The sequence below is a fragment of the Lampetra planeri genome, chromosome 1, assembly GCF_965212315.1.
Source record: "Lampetra planeri chromosome 1, kcLamPlan1.2.h2, whole genome shotgun sequence".
NCBI lineage: Eukaryota > Metazoa > Chordata > Hyperoartia > Petromyzontiformes > Petromyzontidae > Lampetra > Lampetra planeri.
Window position 1 is genome coordinate 32,807,426 of NC_136107.1, and position 13,057 is coordinate 32,820,482.

Here is a 13,057-nt window from a genome sequence, read left to right on the forward strand (position 1 = left end):
AGAATGCTTAGAATACGTCGCGCAATATATATATTTTTTTTATCTTACACGCACACACATGCAAGTATCAAGGACAGTGAATTATGGATGTTAGTGCTTTCTATCCAACAACTAGGTGACTGTGTTTTCACAAATTCCAGGGCAATAATATTTTATTTATTACAAAATTCTGATGTCTTCACAGGAGACCAGCAGAACACGTTTCATGGCTGAGTTTGGCGAGTTTGAAATTGTGATGTTTTCATGTGAACATCTCCATTCATAATAAATCCCCATACTTTCAAGGATAAATAAACACACCACCCCTCGCTGCACGGTATACCAAAATTGCATTCAAAAAACAACGTTGAAATGTTTTTGCTTTGTACAAATGGCATGACGGGCAAAGTGTCTCCCTGAACAACTAGGGGAGTGCGCATCTTCCCTGGTGGCTCTGATCACGCGGTGGAATTCCACACCGCCATGACAGCACTCAGTCTCTCTCACATTGGTGTGCATACTCACAAACAGTGGTAGCCTCGTAAACCCCCATCAGAGATTTGAATTCGGAGCCCTCCAATTGAGAGGCGTGAGAGGCGAGGAGGGGAGAGGCATTACACTGGTCAACACACTTTTTCTGGCATAAGGTATTCCAACGGTTTTAATGTAATTTTGGGGTGCTGATTCCAAATCTGGCATCAGTTTTTGTCTATCACATCAGATATCAAATATTACATTTTCAATAAAAACTGCAGAAGAAAAATATTAAATAAATGTGGATATCTACATAAAATGATATTATAAACACACTATCCTAAAAATACAGCACCATATTTTAACACTAAAGCAGTCACTGACTCGCAACAACTTGCAATCATAAGTGACAAAGTTAATTTCGGGAAAAATCAATGAAAATGGGGTATGCCGATCGCATAAAATGAGATGTGATAGAGCAAATCTGAGATCAGATTTGGAATCAGCACCCTGAAATTAGTCTAAAACAACTGCAAAAGTCCAGGCCAGAAAAAAATGTGTTTTTTTTTTTGACCAGTGTTATCAGCGTTCACCTCGAATCTCTGAGCACCTGCTTAGTTATCAGAATGGTCCAACCAGCTGAATCCCGATCCGATTAATCGGCCAACAATTCCCCCAACCACGCGCCGCCATCCGACTGTCTCGCCATTGGCTCCGCGTTCAAGTCTTCAACTGAACATCAAGGGTCTGTCAGCCACCAAGCGTCATCTCAACAGTATCCTCACTCAACAGAACCTGGTTGGTGACATGTACAGTCTATGCAAGATATATATTGACAAAGCAGAATTGCGTTGACCCAAGGTATGCATGTTGAATTTATTTTACACCGTACGTAGCCAACCGTACTAATGGGAGGTGCTATGCCCTCCGTGCCAAACAGGGACGGAGGGCAAAGCAATATCTCCGATTCTACTCAACTTCGAGTCAACACCGATGTGAAAAGTCATTTAAACTGGTGGGTTCAAGGTGCTTAATGTCTATAAACCACCAAGCATAACCAAAGGGGAATCGAGCGCTTCCCAGCTTCAAGCACCCTGCCGTCATTGTCGGTGATTCTCAGTCACCACCCACATTGGGGCTATATCGAAACAGATTGCGATGGGGAGAACTTTATGGACTGCCCCTCCGCAGATGACGTGGAACTTTGCCACATCACAAAACCGCGCGGTACCGTTTAGTGAGCAAGATGGTTGCATGACAACTCAACAGACCTCTGCTGAGTTTAAGTCGGTGAAGACTTAAATGGAGAGTTATACAGGATGACTGTGAAAAGCTACTTAGTAATAAGCCCTCCTTTATGAGACCTTGGCTACGCAAGTGTAGGGCTCATTCCATGTAAATCACGAGAAAGCCTTGCCACTGTGCGGATAAATGAGCTTAAAGACTTGACTTAAACTACTTCGAAAACCAATTGTTTTTATTCCATCTAAAGTCTGTTTTCTTCACCATAATCCGCGGCATCAGTCACTTGTCCATCCATTGCAATCCCTCATGGTTCTGTGATGCCACGCTCCATCTCGCCTTTGCACATGAGCGGATCTCGTTTTCTCTCTATCTTTGGTGTATTCCCTCCTTTGGCTGTTATACCATCGCAACCCTCACCCATCAGCCACCATTACTTTGCCAATGTGTCCTGTCTAAGCCCAGCAAATGATGCTTCTCATTTGGTTGTTCCAGGCTGCACGTTTTCCTCTTTCAGTGCATGCTTTCACAATGGGGAATATTGAGAAATTCACAAAAGGGAAAGAGGTTTTCCTATATACTTCAATGTAATTGGCCGTCCTAATGACGGCTGGATCATTGGGGGGGCATGTGCCACCCCACCCCCCACTGGGTCCGCCAGTGCTCATATTGACGAGATGACCCCAATTCAACTAAACTGAGATTTTCTTTCAGAATGACCTTGGAGGAAACCAAAACACCCCGAGACCAAAACACCACGCACCACGAGACCAAAACACCACGCGCCACGAGACCAAAACACCACGCACCACGTGACCAAAACACCATGCGCCACGTGACCAAAACACCACGCGCCACGTGACCAAAAACCACGCACCACGAGACCAAACACCACGCACCACGTGACCAAAACACCACGTACCCCGAGTCCAACACACCACGTACCCAGCCTGTTTTTTTACACATTATAGAAGCGCTATAAATGTGAACCTTGGTACCATTCTAACGAGATTCTACATTTTTAAAGTCGGTCACCCAAAAACGATGGCCTGGAGGTTAGTAGGTTTCACTCTTAGGGCAAGTTCATCCCAGAGTTCAAAGATGCCCGAAGTTTCGTGCCAAAAGCTAAAAATATATCGATCAAATATCGACATAAATGTGGGCGGTTTCCATTTAGGAATACCGGTACAATATTTTTTTAATGAGGTAGAAAGGTAAATGTATCCACACATCATAAACCTATGTGTTGTACTGTATTCTAAGGTAACTTAGGAACCAGCAGGTGGGTATCTCATACACGATGGGTCCATCTCTATACGATCAGTGTACGCCCATCCTACTAGTCCAACCAATACAATAAAGAATCACACAAGTCCCGATGTGGAAAAAGTTTTACTTAAAATTATAACCGTAACAAAAAACGGGAGACATTCCGAAGCTTTGCAATGGCACATATTTGACTTGACATGCAAAGTTACAGACGTATGACCATTAATATAAATATTGTCGTTCATATATTCAGTCAATACATGCTTATTGGTTTGCGACAGCTTGGATGACTGCGTCAATTTCCACTTTTATGTATTTTCAAAGTCAAAAGCTGGGCACATCCATCAGTGGAACGGTCATGGCAGGAGGATCCAGCATTGGAATGTTTGGACAATTCCTTTTTTAAGGAGAGTTTTGTGCTTGCGAGTAAAAATCCACACACATAAGAGGTTATATCACACAAAGGGCCTCACAGAGACGTCCATGAATCCACTTGCTGTTCTGTTATATCTTGGCCACCCCACAGAACTAATGGATTTGGGGAATCTCACAACTACGTGGAACCACGAGCGTGCACCGCTCGCCCCAGCTGAAACATGATACACTAATGTATCCACTGCTGCCAGAGATTGTAAACATTATTTGTGAGTCTGACCAACGATTCAGGTTTCAGCAGCCAAATCGCTGGAATAATAAACACTGAGGTTGTTCATGAGTGTTCATAGCAGATTTGTACTTTCTCTGGTGTACTATTTGTAGCATTAATGACATTTATATGGGCTCCTAAATTAAAATAAACACCGTAAAGCCTATTTTTCATTTCATCTTGCGCAAGTTTAACGGTGTGCTTTTATTTGTAGGGAAATCCATGGTTTTAATCGTGTAACGAATGTAGTAGTTACAAAAGGGCAGCCGTTAAAATTAATTCCTTTTAATTAATTTCAATTTGTGCTCGGACTCCAATAGATATGGCGCGTTCTTTCACGTGCAGTTTATATCAGCTGACGTGCTTTGGTTATTAATATTGTCCAACATAAATTATTTGGAGTCATTGCGAATCTAATTTGTGACCTAGACCTTCCGTTTCCCATGACTTTGTGTTCAGCACAATGTTGATAAATTGTGAATAAATATTTTCTTAATATAAAATAATGGCATCCTGTTTGGGAACAGCCCATACAAATTACTCCACAGACTCATTTCAATAGGTTTACTTTATTTCAATAGGTTTACTTTACCAAAAAACTATACTTTGCTGGTTTGGAAAGAGTAGTATTCTTCAAGTTAAGTTAGACAATATAATCAGCCACGTTCTATCCAATGCTAATTTGAGACCTCCACACCATCACAATCCCTCATGATCCCGTGATCCCACAATCCATCTCACTCCTGCACACGAACTGATCTCATTGCTATATCTCTGCGATGGTCATCCTCTCAGCTACTGTTTTCTCCTTGAGCTACGATTCCATCACAAATCTTGTTCATTGGTCATTATTCCTTCTAGCAGAGCCCTGCCCAAGCCTACTTTGTTAAACAAAAAAACAATACGTCTCGGATTTGTGCTCGTGCCCTGATCCACGTGTTCCTTTTTCACAGCATAATTCCGAAACGTCGTGATTTAATTTATTTTCTCTGTTTTACCTACGTGACTTTACCGAAAAAAACAAAGAGGATGGCCCCTTGCAGTCACGAAAACTTCAAATCTAGAATGTATGTACGTATTATTCAAAAGAACACAATCATACCAAATAGTGGCAAACACTTCATGGTAATAACACAGATTAGTAATACATCGTGCTAAATGCATGTTTTAAGCCTTGTGACAATTTCTCGTAAAAATTTAGCTAATTTCCTTTTCCGATTACTCAGTTATTCTGACCAATAATTATTGGCTACATAATTTGAGCAATTATAATTGCTCAAATTATTTCTGGCAGCTGTAATCCTGTTCTTTTTTGCCTACTTGTTTTGCAATATTCAGTATATCCACTTTTTTGTTTAAACTACGCTACGTATATACATATATAGCTGTACTCTTTGGTTCTTTAGGTAAAGTCACGTAGGTATAAAATAAAATAAATTTATACCTACGTAACTTTACCGAAAGAACCAAAGAGTATGGATCCCTGCAGTCACAAAAACTTCGAATCTAGATATATAGCTGTATTTCTCAGCAGTGTCCCTAGAATGACTTTTTTTTTATTTTGTTACAAACTTACTGCCCATTGACTTTTGCGTGTAAATGGAAGCCATCATAAAAACAGGTTTATTTTTCTGCGTCTTCCTTTATCAAGCTTTTACTCCTTAGAACCTGCCCAATCCACATCTTCTGGCTTTTTTATGAATTGTTCTGATAAGAATTCTCTCCTCTACCTGCCATAAAACGTACTCATTCTCTCTATCGAATTGAATTTATTTCTCTAATCGATACCACACTCACATCTCAAGACATGATTTTCTATCCGCTTGTAAATTTCAAACAATATACACATCCCCACAAAATATCACTGCCGATAAGGGATAAAATCCATGTATCTATATCAAGTACGTAGCATTGTTATTCACCCATACATGGTTTTAATGTCACAAATCTGAAGCAGTGGTTAAAATCTGCATCGCTCACTTTTTAAACCAAGCCACCTCATGACTTATCCCCTGGGCTACAGCGTAACTTTGGATAAGTACGCAGAAGATGCCGAGTGTTTAATACTTAGCATCTGCGACGAAGCCTCGAACACACTGCTACACATTATCTACCAGTGTTTACATATAGATGCAGCCTAAAGGTTGTTACTATGACTAACTCATCAGCTAATTTATGATGGGCAATATTGATTTTTTTCCAACCCAGTTTTTGAAAAATATCTTGTAATATTACTCTAAACAGCGTTCATGAGTGAGTATGTCCTTGCCTGATTCCTTTTACTTAATTTTTTTTCTGCTATCGTGTGCAAGCAGCCTGTTGCCAAAAGGCAGTCGAATAGACAACACTTGATGTCCTTCAGAGCCATAAAGAGTCTGATTAATTCAGTTTGAGTTCATCAACACAAATTCAACACACGTGTTCGTAATGGAAGTGCACTTAAATATACACTTTAGGTGCTCAGTACAATTCTTTGCATTTGTTGATGCAAACAATTGCACCGCCAATAGAATCCACGCTAATCGATTATTGTGGCAACTGATTGCATTCTGACGTGGACTTACTGAAAGTGATATATTTCGCAGCTGTGTGACCTGAAAGAAATGTGCTCAATTTACAATAGATGACTGCAAGCACATCGCTGCTGTTGGTAAACATATGGCAATGTTTGATTGCCATTCAACAGAAATGCCAAAAGGTGCAGAGGGCCTGGCTAGAGCTCTCTCACAATGTCAAGCAATGCTCGATCGAGTTAAATGCCCTCAATAGAAGTATAATATTACCTTTCAATAACAACGCACTATAATAACGCAGAATGATGGATGTTTTTTTGTTGCGCAACCATGTTCCCATTTTCGTGATATCTGAACCGGTTCTGGTGCCCCCCTTCATCAACCCGCACTGGCGACAGATGATGAAGTATGGTCAAATAACACCCATGTTCGATATGGCGTGGGGAGGCTTTCATCAGGCAGTACATTAATAAATCGCCTAAACAATGTTGAGTTTTAAATTCAAACGGTACAATCGGTGTCATAAATATAATAGCCATGCCCTTTATATCCATAATCCACTGACAAAATAAGCCAGCCCAGCGCGGCTCAGGTGCCAGGTTGTTTTTCCACTGCAGAGCGTCGGGCGAGTCAAACTCCACATTACAACCATGACATGAGGGTTAAGCAATTCGGTGTCACTTTAATCGGCATCTTACCACAAGAGATGGGAAACCGTTTTACATTTCCTGCAGAGTATCCATCCCATAGCTATGCAAACACATCGTTAGTAGTCGGTGCCAGCAATTTGGTGAAAATCCAAACAGTCTGTTGGGGATTTTTTGTGAGAGTCGTTGCCGACCATGTCGAGGCCATCAACACGTTACGAACTTTTTATTTTAATCACAGAGGAAATATAAAACAAGGTTCGAGCCCAGGGTCTCGGTGATGCTGGCTCAATGAGCTGCCAGCAGCCAATGGTATTTGGAAAAATGGACGATATGATTATCATGGACCTTATATCATACGATATATCTTGTAGCATCGGCAGATTGTGGCAACCCTAGTGGCATCATATGCACGGTGTGATTATGGACAAAGGCCAGTGAAACCCAGACTCCAAAATCCCGGGTTCTGCCTGTATCCTTCATTCAACCAGGATATGAAATAAACCCATTGAGACACATTAAAAAGCATTGCCTCTTTTGCAATGTTGACCTCGGTTGTGCCTCTTACGCAATGAGGTATTTAGGTGAAATGTTCTCACTTTAAGTAAGTCACCTAAGGCACGTGCATTACACGATCCCCGCATCCCGTGCCATTTTGTGGAACGCGCTGTCCTTGCGGGAGAGGAGAACGTCAGGCGAGTCGAACTCCACGATTTGGCCACTGCTGAGCACCATCACCCTGAAAAACAGCACACGTCAATCAAGCTTTTGGGGGCAACCACTGATACTATGTTGCCTCTAGTAACACTACAAAGTCTAGAAATACGACGAGGTCAAAGAGGTACGTTGACGAATAAAAACATAAGGAAAAGAAGAAGGATCGCCGACGCTGTTGCTAAAGGAAGTCATCAAGTGGAAATGGGCAGCACATGTCATGATAACAACTGACAATATACAAAATTAAGTACAGAGAGTGGAGACCGAGAATCAAAGGCAAAAAGAAGCAGAGGAAGACGGTGGGAAAAAAAGACGGGACAAAAAATCAGAGTTCGGAGGGCATGACTGCAAGGACAACTGGGGAATCAAGGTGATGGCTTTTTCCGAGCAGTGGGAAGTTACAGGCTGACAACAACTATCCACCACAGTTGCAAACTCTCTGGGACTTTAATGTCCCGGGGAAGATGTACAAATTTCCCAGGAAGAGCTATCTTAAAAAAGGTGACAACCCCCGACACTCACCGTGTGCAGTCTAGCACGGTGTGCAGGCGGTGCGCAATAGTGAGCACAGTGCAGGCGTGGAAGTGCGTGCGGATCGTCCCCTGGATGAGGGCGTCCGTCTCCACGTCCACGGCGGCCGTCGCCTCGTCCAGCACGAGCACGCGCGTGCGGCGCAGTAGCGCCCGCGCCAGGCACACCAGCTGCCTCTGCCCGACGCTGCGCACGACACAGCACGCACGACACAGCACGCCCGACACAGCACGCGCGACACAGCACGCACGACACAGCACGCGCGACACAGCACGCACGACACAGCGCATGCGTCACAGCACGCACGACACAGCACGCACGACACAGCACGCGCGTTACTCGCCGCTCGGACCCGTCTCAATCGGGTTTGTGAATGCAGTGCGCCAACCGCTCCATCCTGACACACGATGTGATTGTGTGTAACGTTATGTCATGTAACAGTTCGCCCCGAGACTCCACTAAACATTGTCATGGTTTCGGAGGCGTATTTCAATTCAAGAATTGATTCTCTTTCGTCTCATTTTACAGTGTAATTTGTATTGTTTCTTGTTTGTACATCTCTTGTTCACTCCATTAACCATCAACGCAATATCGGTGCATAGTCCTCAACATGACAGGATAAAATGTAAATAATACGGTATTTTCCCGCATATCACCCGCAGGGTATACCACGTTTTACAAACAAAACAAGACCCTGCGGGGTATATGGAGGTGCGGGTTATCCCAAAAATATTTTACACGTGTGACATGTCATAACTCGTTTAATTGTTTCATGGTAGGACTACCCACTATGCAACACTTACCTTTGACTAAAGCACTGCTGAAGAAACTACTCACACTAAAATTGCACACGTTATCACGTTTTAAATTAAATGTTTGTACAATTAAACGACAATGTTTGAAGTGCGCGCATTGTTTACCGGCGACGGGAGAGCTGGGGGGTGGGAGAGATGGGGGTTGGGGGGTGGGGCAGCTGGGGGGAGGGAGAGGTGGGGGTTGGGGGGTGGGGCAGCTGGGGAGAGGGAGAGGTGGGGGTTGGGGGGTGGGGCAGCTGGGGGGAGGGAGAGGTGGGGGTTGGGGGGTGGGGCAGCTGGGGGGAGGGAGAGGTGGGGGTTGGGGGGTGGGGCAGCTGGGGGGAGGGAGAGGTGGGGGTTGGGGGGTGGGGCAGCTGGGGGGAGGGAGAGGTGGGGGGGTGGGGCAGCTGGGGGGAGGGAGAGGTGGGGGTTGGGGGGTGGGGCAGCTGGGGAGAGGGAGAGGTGGGGGTTGGGGGGTGGGGCAGCTGGGGGGAGGGAGAGGTGGGGGTTGGGGGGTGGGGCAGCTGGGGGGAGGGAGAGGTGGGGGTTGGGGGGTGGGGCAGCTGGGGGGAGGGAGAGGTGGGGGTTGGGGGGTGGGGCAGCTGGGGGGAGAGAGAGGTGGGGGTTGGGGGGTGGGGCAGCTGGGGGGAGGGAGAGGTGGGGGTTGGGGGGTGGGGCAGCTGGGGGGAGGGAGAGATGGGGGTTGGGGGGTGGGGCAGCTGGGGGGGGGAGAGATGGAGGGGGTGGGGGCGAGGCGACGGCGTTACCGTAGTGCCGCGACGGCGTTACCGTAGTGCCGCTATTATCTGCGCAGGACGCAATCTGTACTTACTTATCTACCAGTTATGTGTTACTTATTTTTTGGATATTTACTTTTGTTACTTATTTACTGTTTTAAGTTCACTCGTTTCCGGTTAGTTTGTTTTCTTTGTGCACGTTATGATTTTAATGTTAACAATTGATAGTGGAATGTATTACAAATGTACTTCGTATTAATATGATGGAATTAAGCTGCGGTAACGACGTTAAATATATAAATGCATGCGGGGTACATGGAAGTGCGGGCTATCTGAATTTTTTTTTACACAAAACGCTATTTTTGCGGGGTATATGCGTCTGCGGGTTATATGCGTATGCGGGCTACATGTGGGAAAATACGGCAATGCCTTCCGGTGCACGATTTGAGTGTCATTTTAATATGAATCTGTGCAGTGTTTACATCCTCAGCAATGATGCATACGCTACAATGCCTTGAGCGCACGTGCACTGGGATGGCGGCATCTCAACGCATGACAAATCGGGAGGGTTAAAATCGCGCGCCACAACAGACCCCCGCTCGATGGCCAAAGCGACTACGGTCTGAGACGCCGAGGTCGGATTTGGAGCAGCGTTCCGGCTAACCGCCAGGCCACGCAAGTCCTCCGCAGAGCACCTGAAGTTCTCGCCGCCCTCGGCACACTCGTGCTGGATTCCCCCGGGCAGGGCACGCGTCGTCTCGCCCAGGTGCGCCAACTCCAGGGCCTCCCACACCTCGGCGTCCGAGTGGTGGCCAAACGGATCGAGGTTGTCTCGCAGGGAGCCCCCGAACAGCACGGGATCCTGGTCACGGGAATTTTGAGTTTCCAGGTTTGTTTTGTTCAAGCAGGTGGGAACTCGAGAGACAACGATAGTTCTCAATTGCAAGTGGCCCAGGTCACCAGAAATGGCAAAAGCAATTTCGTAAAAACCAGTAGAACAACAAAGCAATGAAAAATCCAAGCAAAATAAGCGATTTGAAATTTGAGCAAAATTGTGTCTTGTTTAAATTGTATCTTACATCTTTACATGGCATGCTATTATAAATCACCGAGCACTCTTTGTATATTTTCCCCAATTGTATCTTGTTTAACAAAGTCGTTTTAAAATTCGATATTTACAGCGTTTGCTATTATATCAAACTTGTGGTCATTGTAGATATCGCATCCTTTGGAGGCTGATCCGTTTCATGAATTAAAATGTAAATACATTTGCCAATGACACTGATGCCTTATAAGGATATATAATAGGTGACGTTTTGGGTGATGGCCCTTCTTCAGATCACATACATAAAGAGGGCAGACACATACAATTTGTGCAATGGTCCTTCTATGTTATAAAATTCGGCTGTTTTTCTACATCCCAAGTGTGTTTTTTTTCAGTAAAGCACATTTTTTTTCATACATTTATTTCTGGTAACAGCAGGCTGTCTGCTTTTTATCTGATTTAATGTGACACTTATCAAAATGTCCCCTAAAATTTGAGTTTAAAAATAGTATTTGTCGATTGGATTCAGCACCCTTGAAACACTCCAGATAAGAGCTTAGGTTTAAACAAAACAAAGCTTTGTAAGCATTGCAAATGTAACAATGCTGCCCTCTATTGGTTGATCTTAAAATCTTAAAATCCTTAACACGAACACCTCAAGCATGTTTCATCCAAAACATCAATTTGCATTCTATAGCACTGACACAGTTACATTCTCTAGACCAGATTAATCCTCACAAGGTGATGTTTCTGCATATTCGAGTATGTACCTCTTTTTAACACGTAGACTTTCGCGACCAATATTCATTTTTCGATTTAAAGCTTTCGTGACTGCAGGGATTCATCTTCTTGGTTCTTTCGGTAAAGTCACGTATTTTTATTATTTTATTACTTCCCTTCTACGTGACTTTACCGAAAAAACCAAGAAGATGAATATTATTCATAATAAGCGTTTTTGGGTTAGATCGCGTTATTTATAAATGTGTCGAAGAGTGAATCTTCAACACACTGGTGAGCTAAAGTAGTGATCTATTTGTATTTTGTCAACGTGACACTTTTTTGCTGATTGGCCGTGTCGGTTGGTGGAGGGTTACGACACATTTATAAATAACGCGATCTAACCCAAAAACGTTTATTATGAATATGTACCTCTTTATCTGCCTTATTTTGCCTTTGCAACAAAAACACTAAGATTCCCTCCACTTTGACTGCCTCAATGCAATATTAAACGTCTCTATTGTATGTGATGTTAGGGTCACCAAATATGGCGATGAGCATCGGAATAGGGACTCCACAGCATCTAGAACGTCTATGGCAATTCCCCAGGCTTGTGCAAATGTTAGACTGTGTGAAGAACCAGGGCAGGCAGTGCATGGAGTCAATGCTGTGATAATGCATTCAACATTCCGCTACAAGGAAGCATGGTTAACCCTTTCCCGTTCTGATGACGTTCCGATGACGTACATGTACATCACCAAAACGAAACCGGAAGAAAAACTAAAATATAATAACTTTATCGGTACCGAGGCTCCCACAAGGTCATGCGGGGGGGGGGGGCGCGTGGCACAGTTTGCCGAGTGCGGTCGTGTAGCAACAATTCTCTCTGGTGAGTATAAACAATGGCGCTATGCCTCCCAAAATATAATTAATGCTGAGCCGCTTACATGTGCCAAGATTCAGAGATGAACGGGACCCACCCTTCCACTTGCAGACCTCTTGTAAATGGGAAAGGGTCTGTTGAGATATACTGTACATGGAGTAATAATATCCTGTTACATTGTTTAACAAACTGTAGATAGGAAAAGAAGTGGCATCTGATAATAACAAAAATACTTTGCAACTAATCACTACAAAATGTTTTGTGATATTGCATTGGCAGTGGTGCACAAGCACAAATAACAACAACAACAAACACATGCGGCAATAAAACCACCTTAAAAAGAATATAGGTGACATTCCGGGCAATGGCCTTTCTTAACGACACACAAATAAAAAACTTGGCATTCGATTCCTTTCCTCCAATTTTTCGCTAAATCATTGCGGATGTTTCCAACGCCAACAATGAGGTCAAGTGCCATGGCCAACGTGTGTCGGCCTTTTCATCAAGACGTAAATATTTTTTGTTTCAACAACAAACAAGAAAGAAACCAACACATTCCACTATTTTGCCCGTGGTGTTCGTGCGAGCCCGGTGCCGCGGCCTGCCTGCGGGATGATGGTGATGCGCGACCGCAGGTCATGAAGGCCGATGCGCGAAATGTCCACGCCGTCGATCGCGATGGCTCCGCTGGCCGCCTCGACCATGCGCAGGAGGCAGAGTGTCAACGACGATTTCCCCGCGCCCGTGCGGCCCACGATGCCCACCTGCAGCAACAACCATCAACGGCTACTGCCACTCGAGTGGAATTGGCCTGTGCGGTCGATTAAGTCTCGAACTCTGACATTTATTTACGCAGGAAAACC

General features: G+C 44.3%; 1 protein-coding gene across 1 annotated transcript in view; it reads right to left on the minus strand.

The window, feature by feature from the left end:
- Positions 1-3,074: 3,074 nt before the first annotated feature.
- LOC144721383 (ATP-binding cassette sub-family C member 3-like) overlaps positions 3,075-13,057 on the minus strand; it is a 54,480-nt gene continuing 44,497 nt past the window's right edge. Inside the window, exons 29-32 of the mRNA XM_078598957.1 lie at positions 12,800-12,958; positions 10,245-10,411; positions 8,010-8,204; positions 3,075-7,509 (exon numbers count right to left, since the gene is read on the minus strand). Of these exons, the coding sequence (XP_078455083.1) occupies positions 7,398-7,509; positions 8,010-8,204; positions 10,245-10,411; positions 12,800-12,958 (633 nt within the window). The 3' untranslated portion in view covers positions 3,075-7,397. The remainder of the gene's footprint in view (positions 7,510-8,009; positions 8,205-10,244; positions 10,412-12,799; positions 12,959-13,057) is intronic.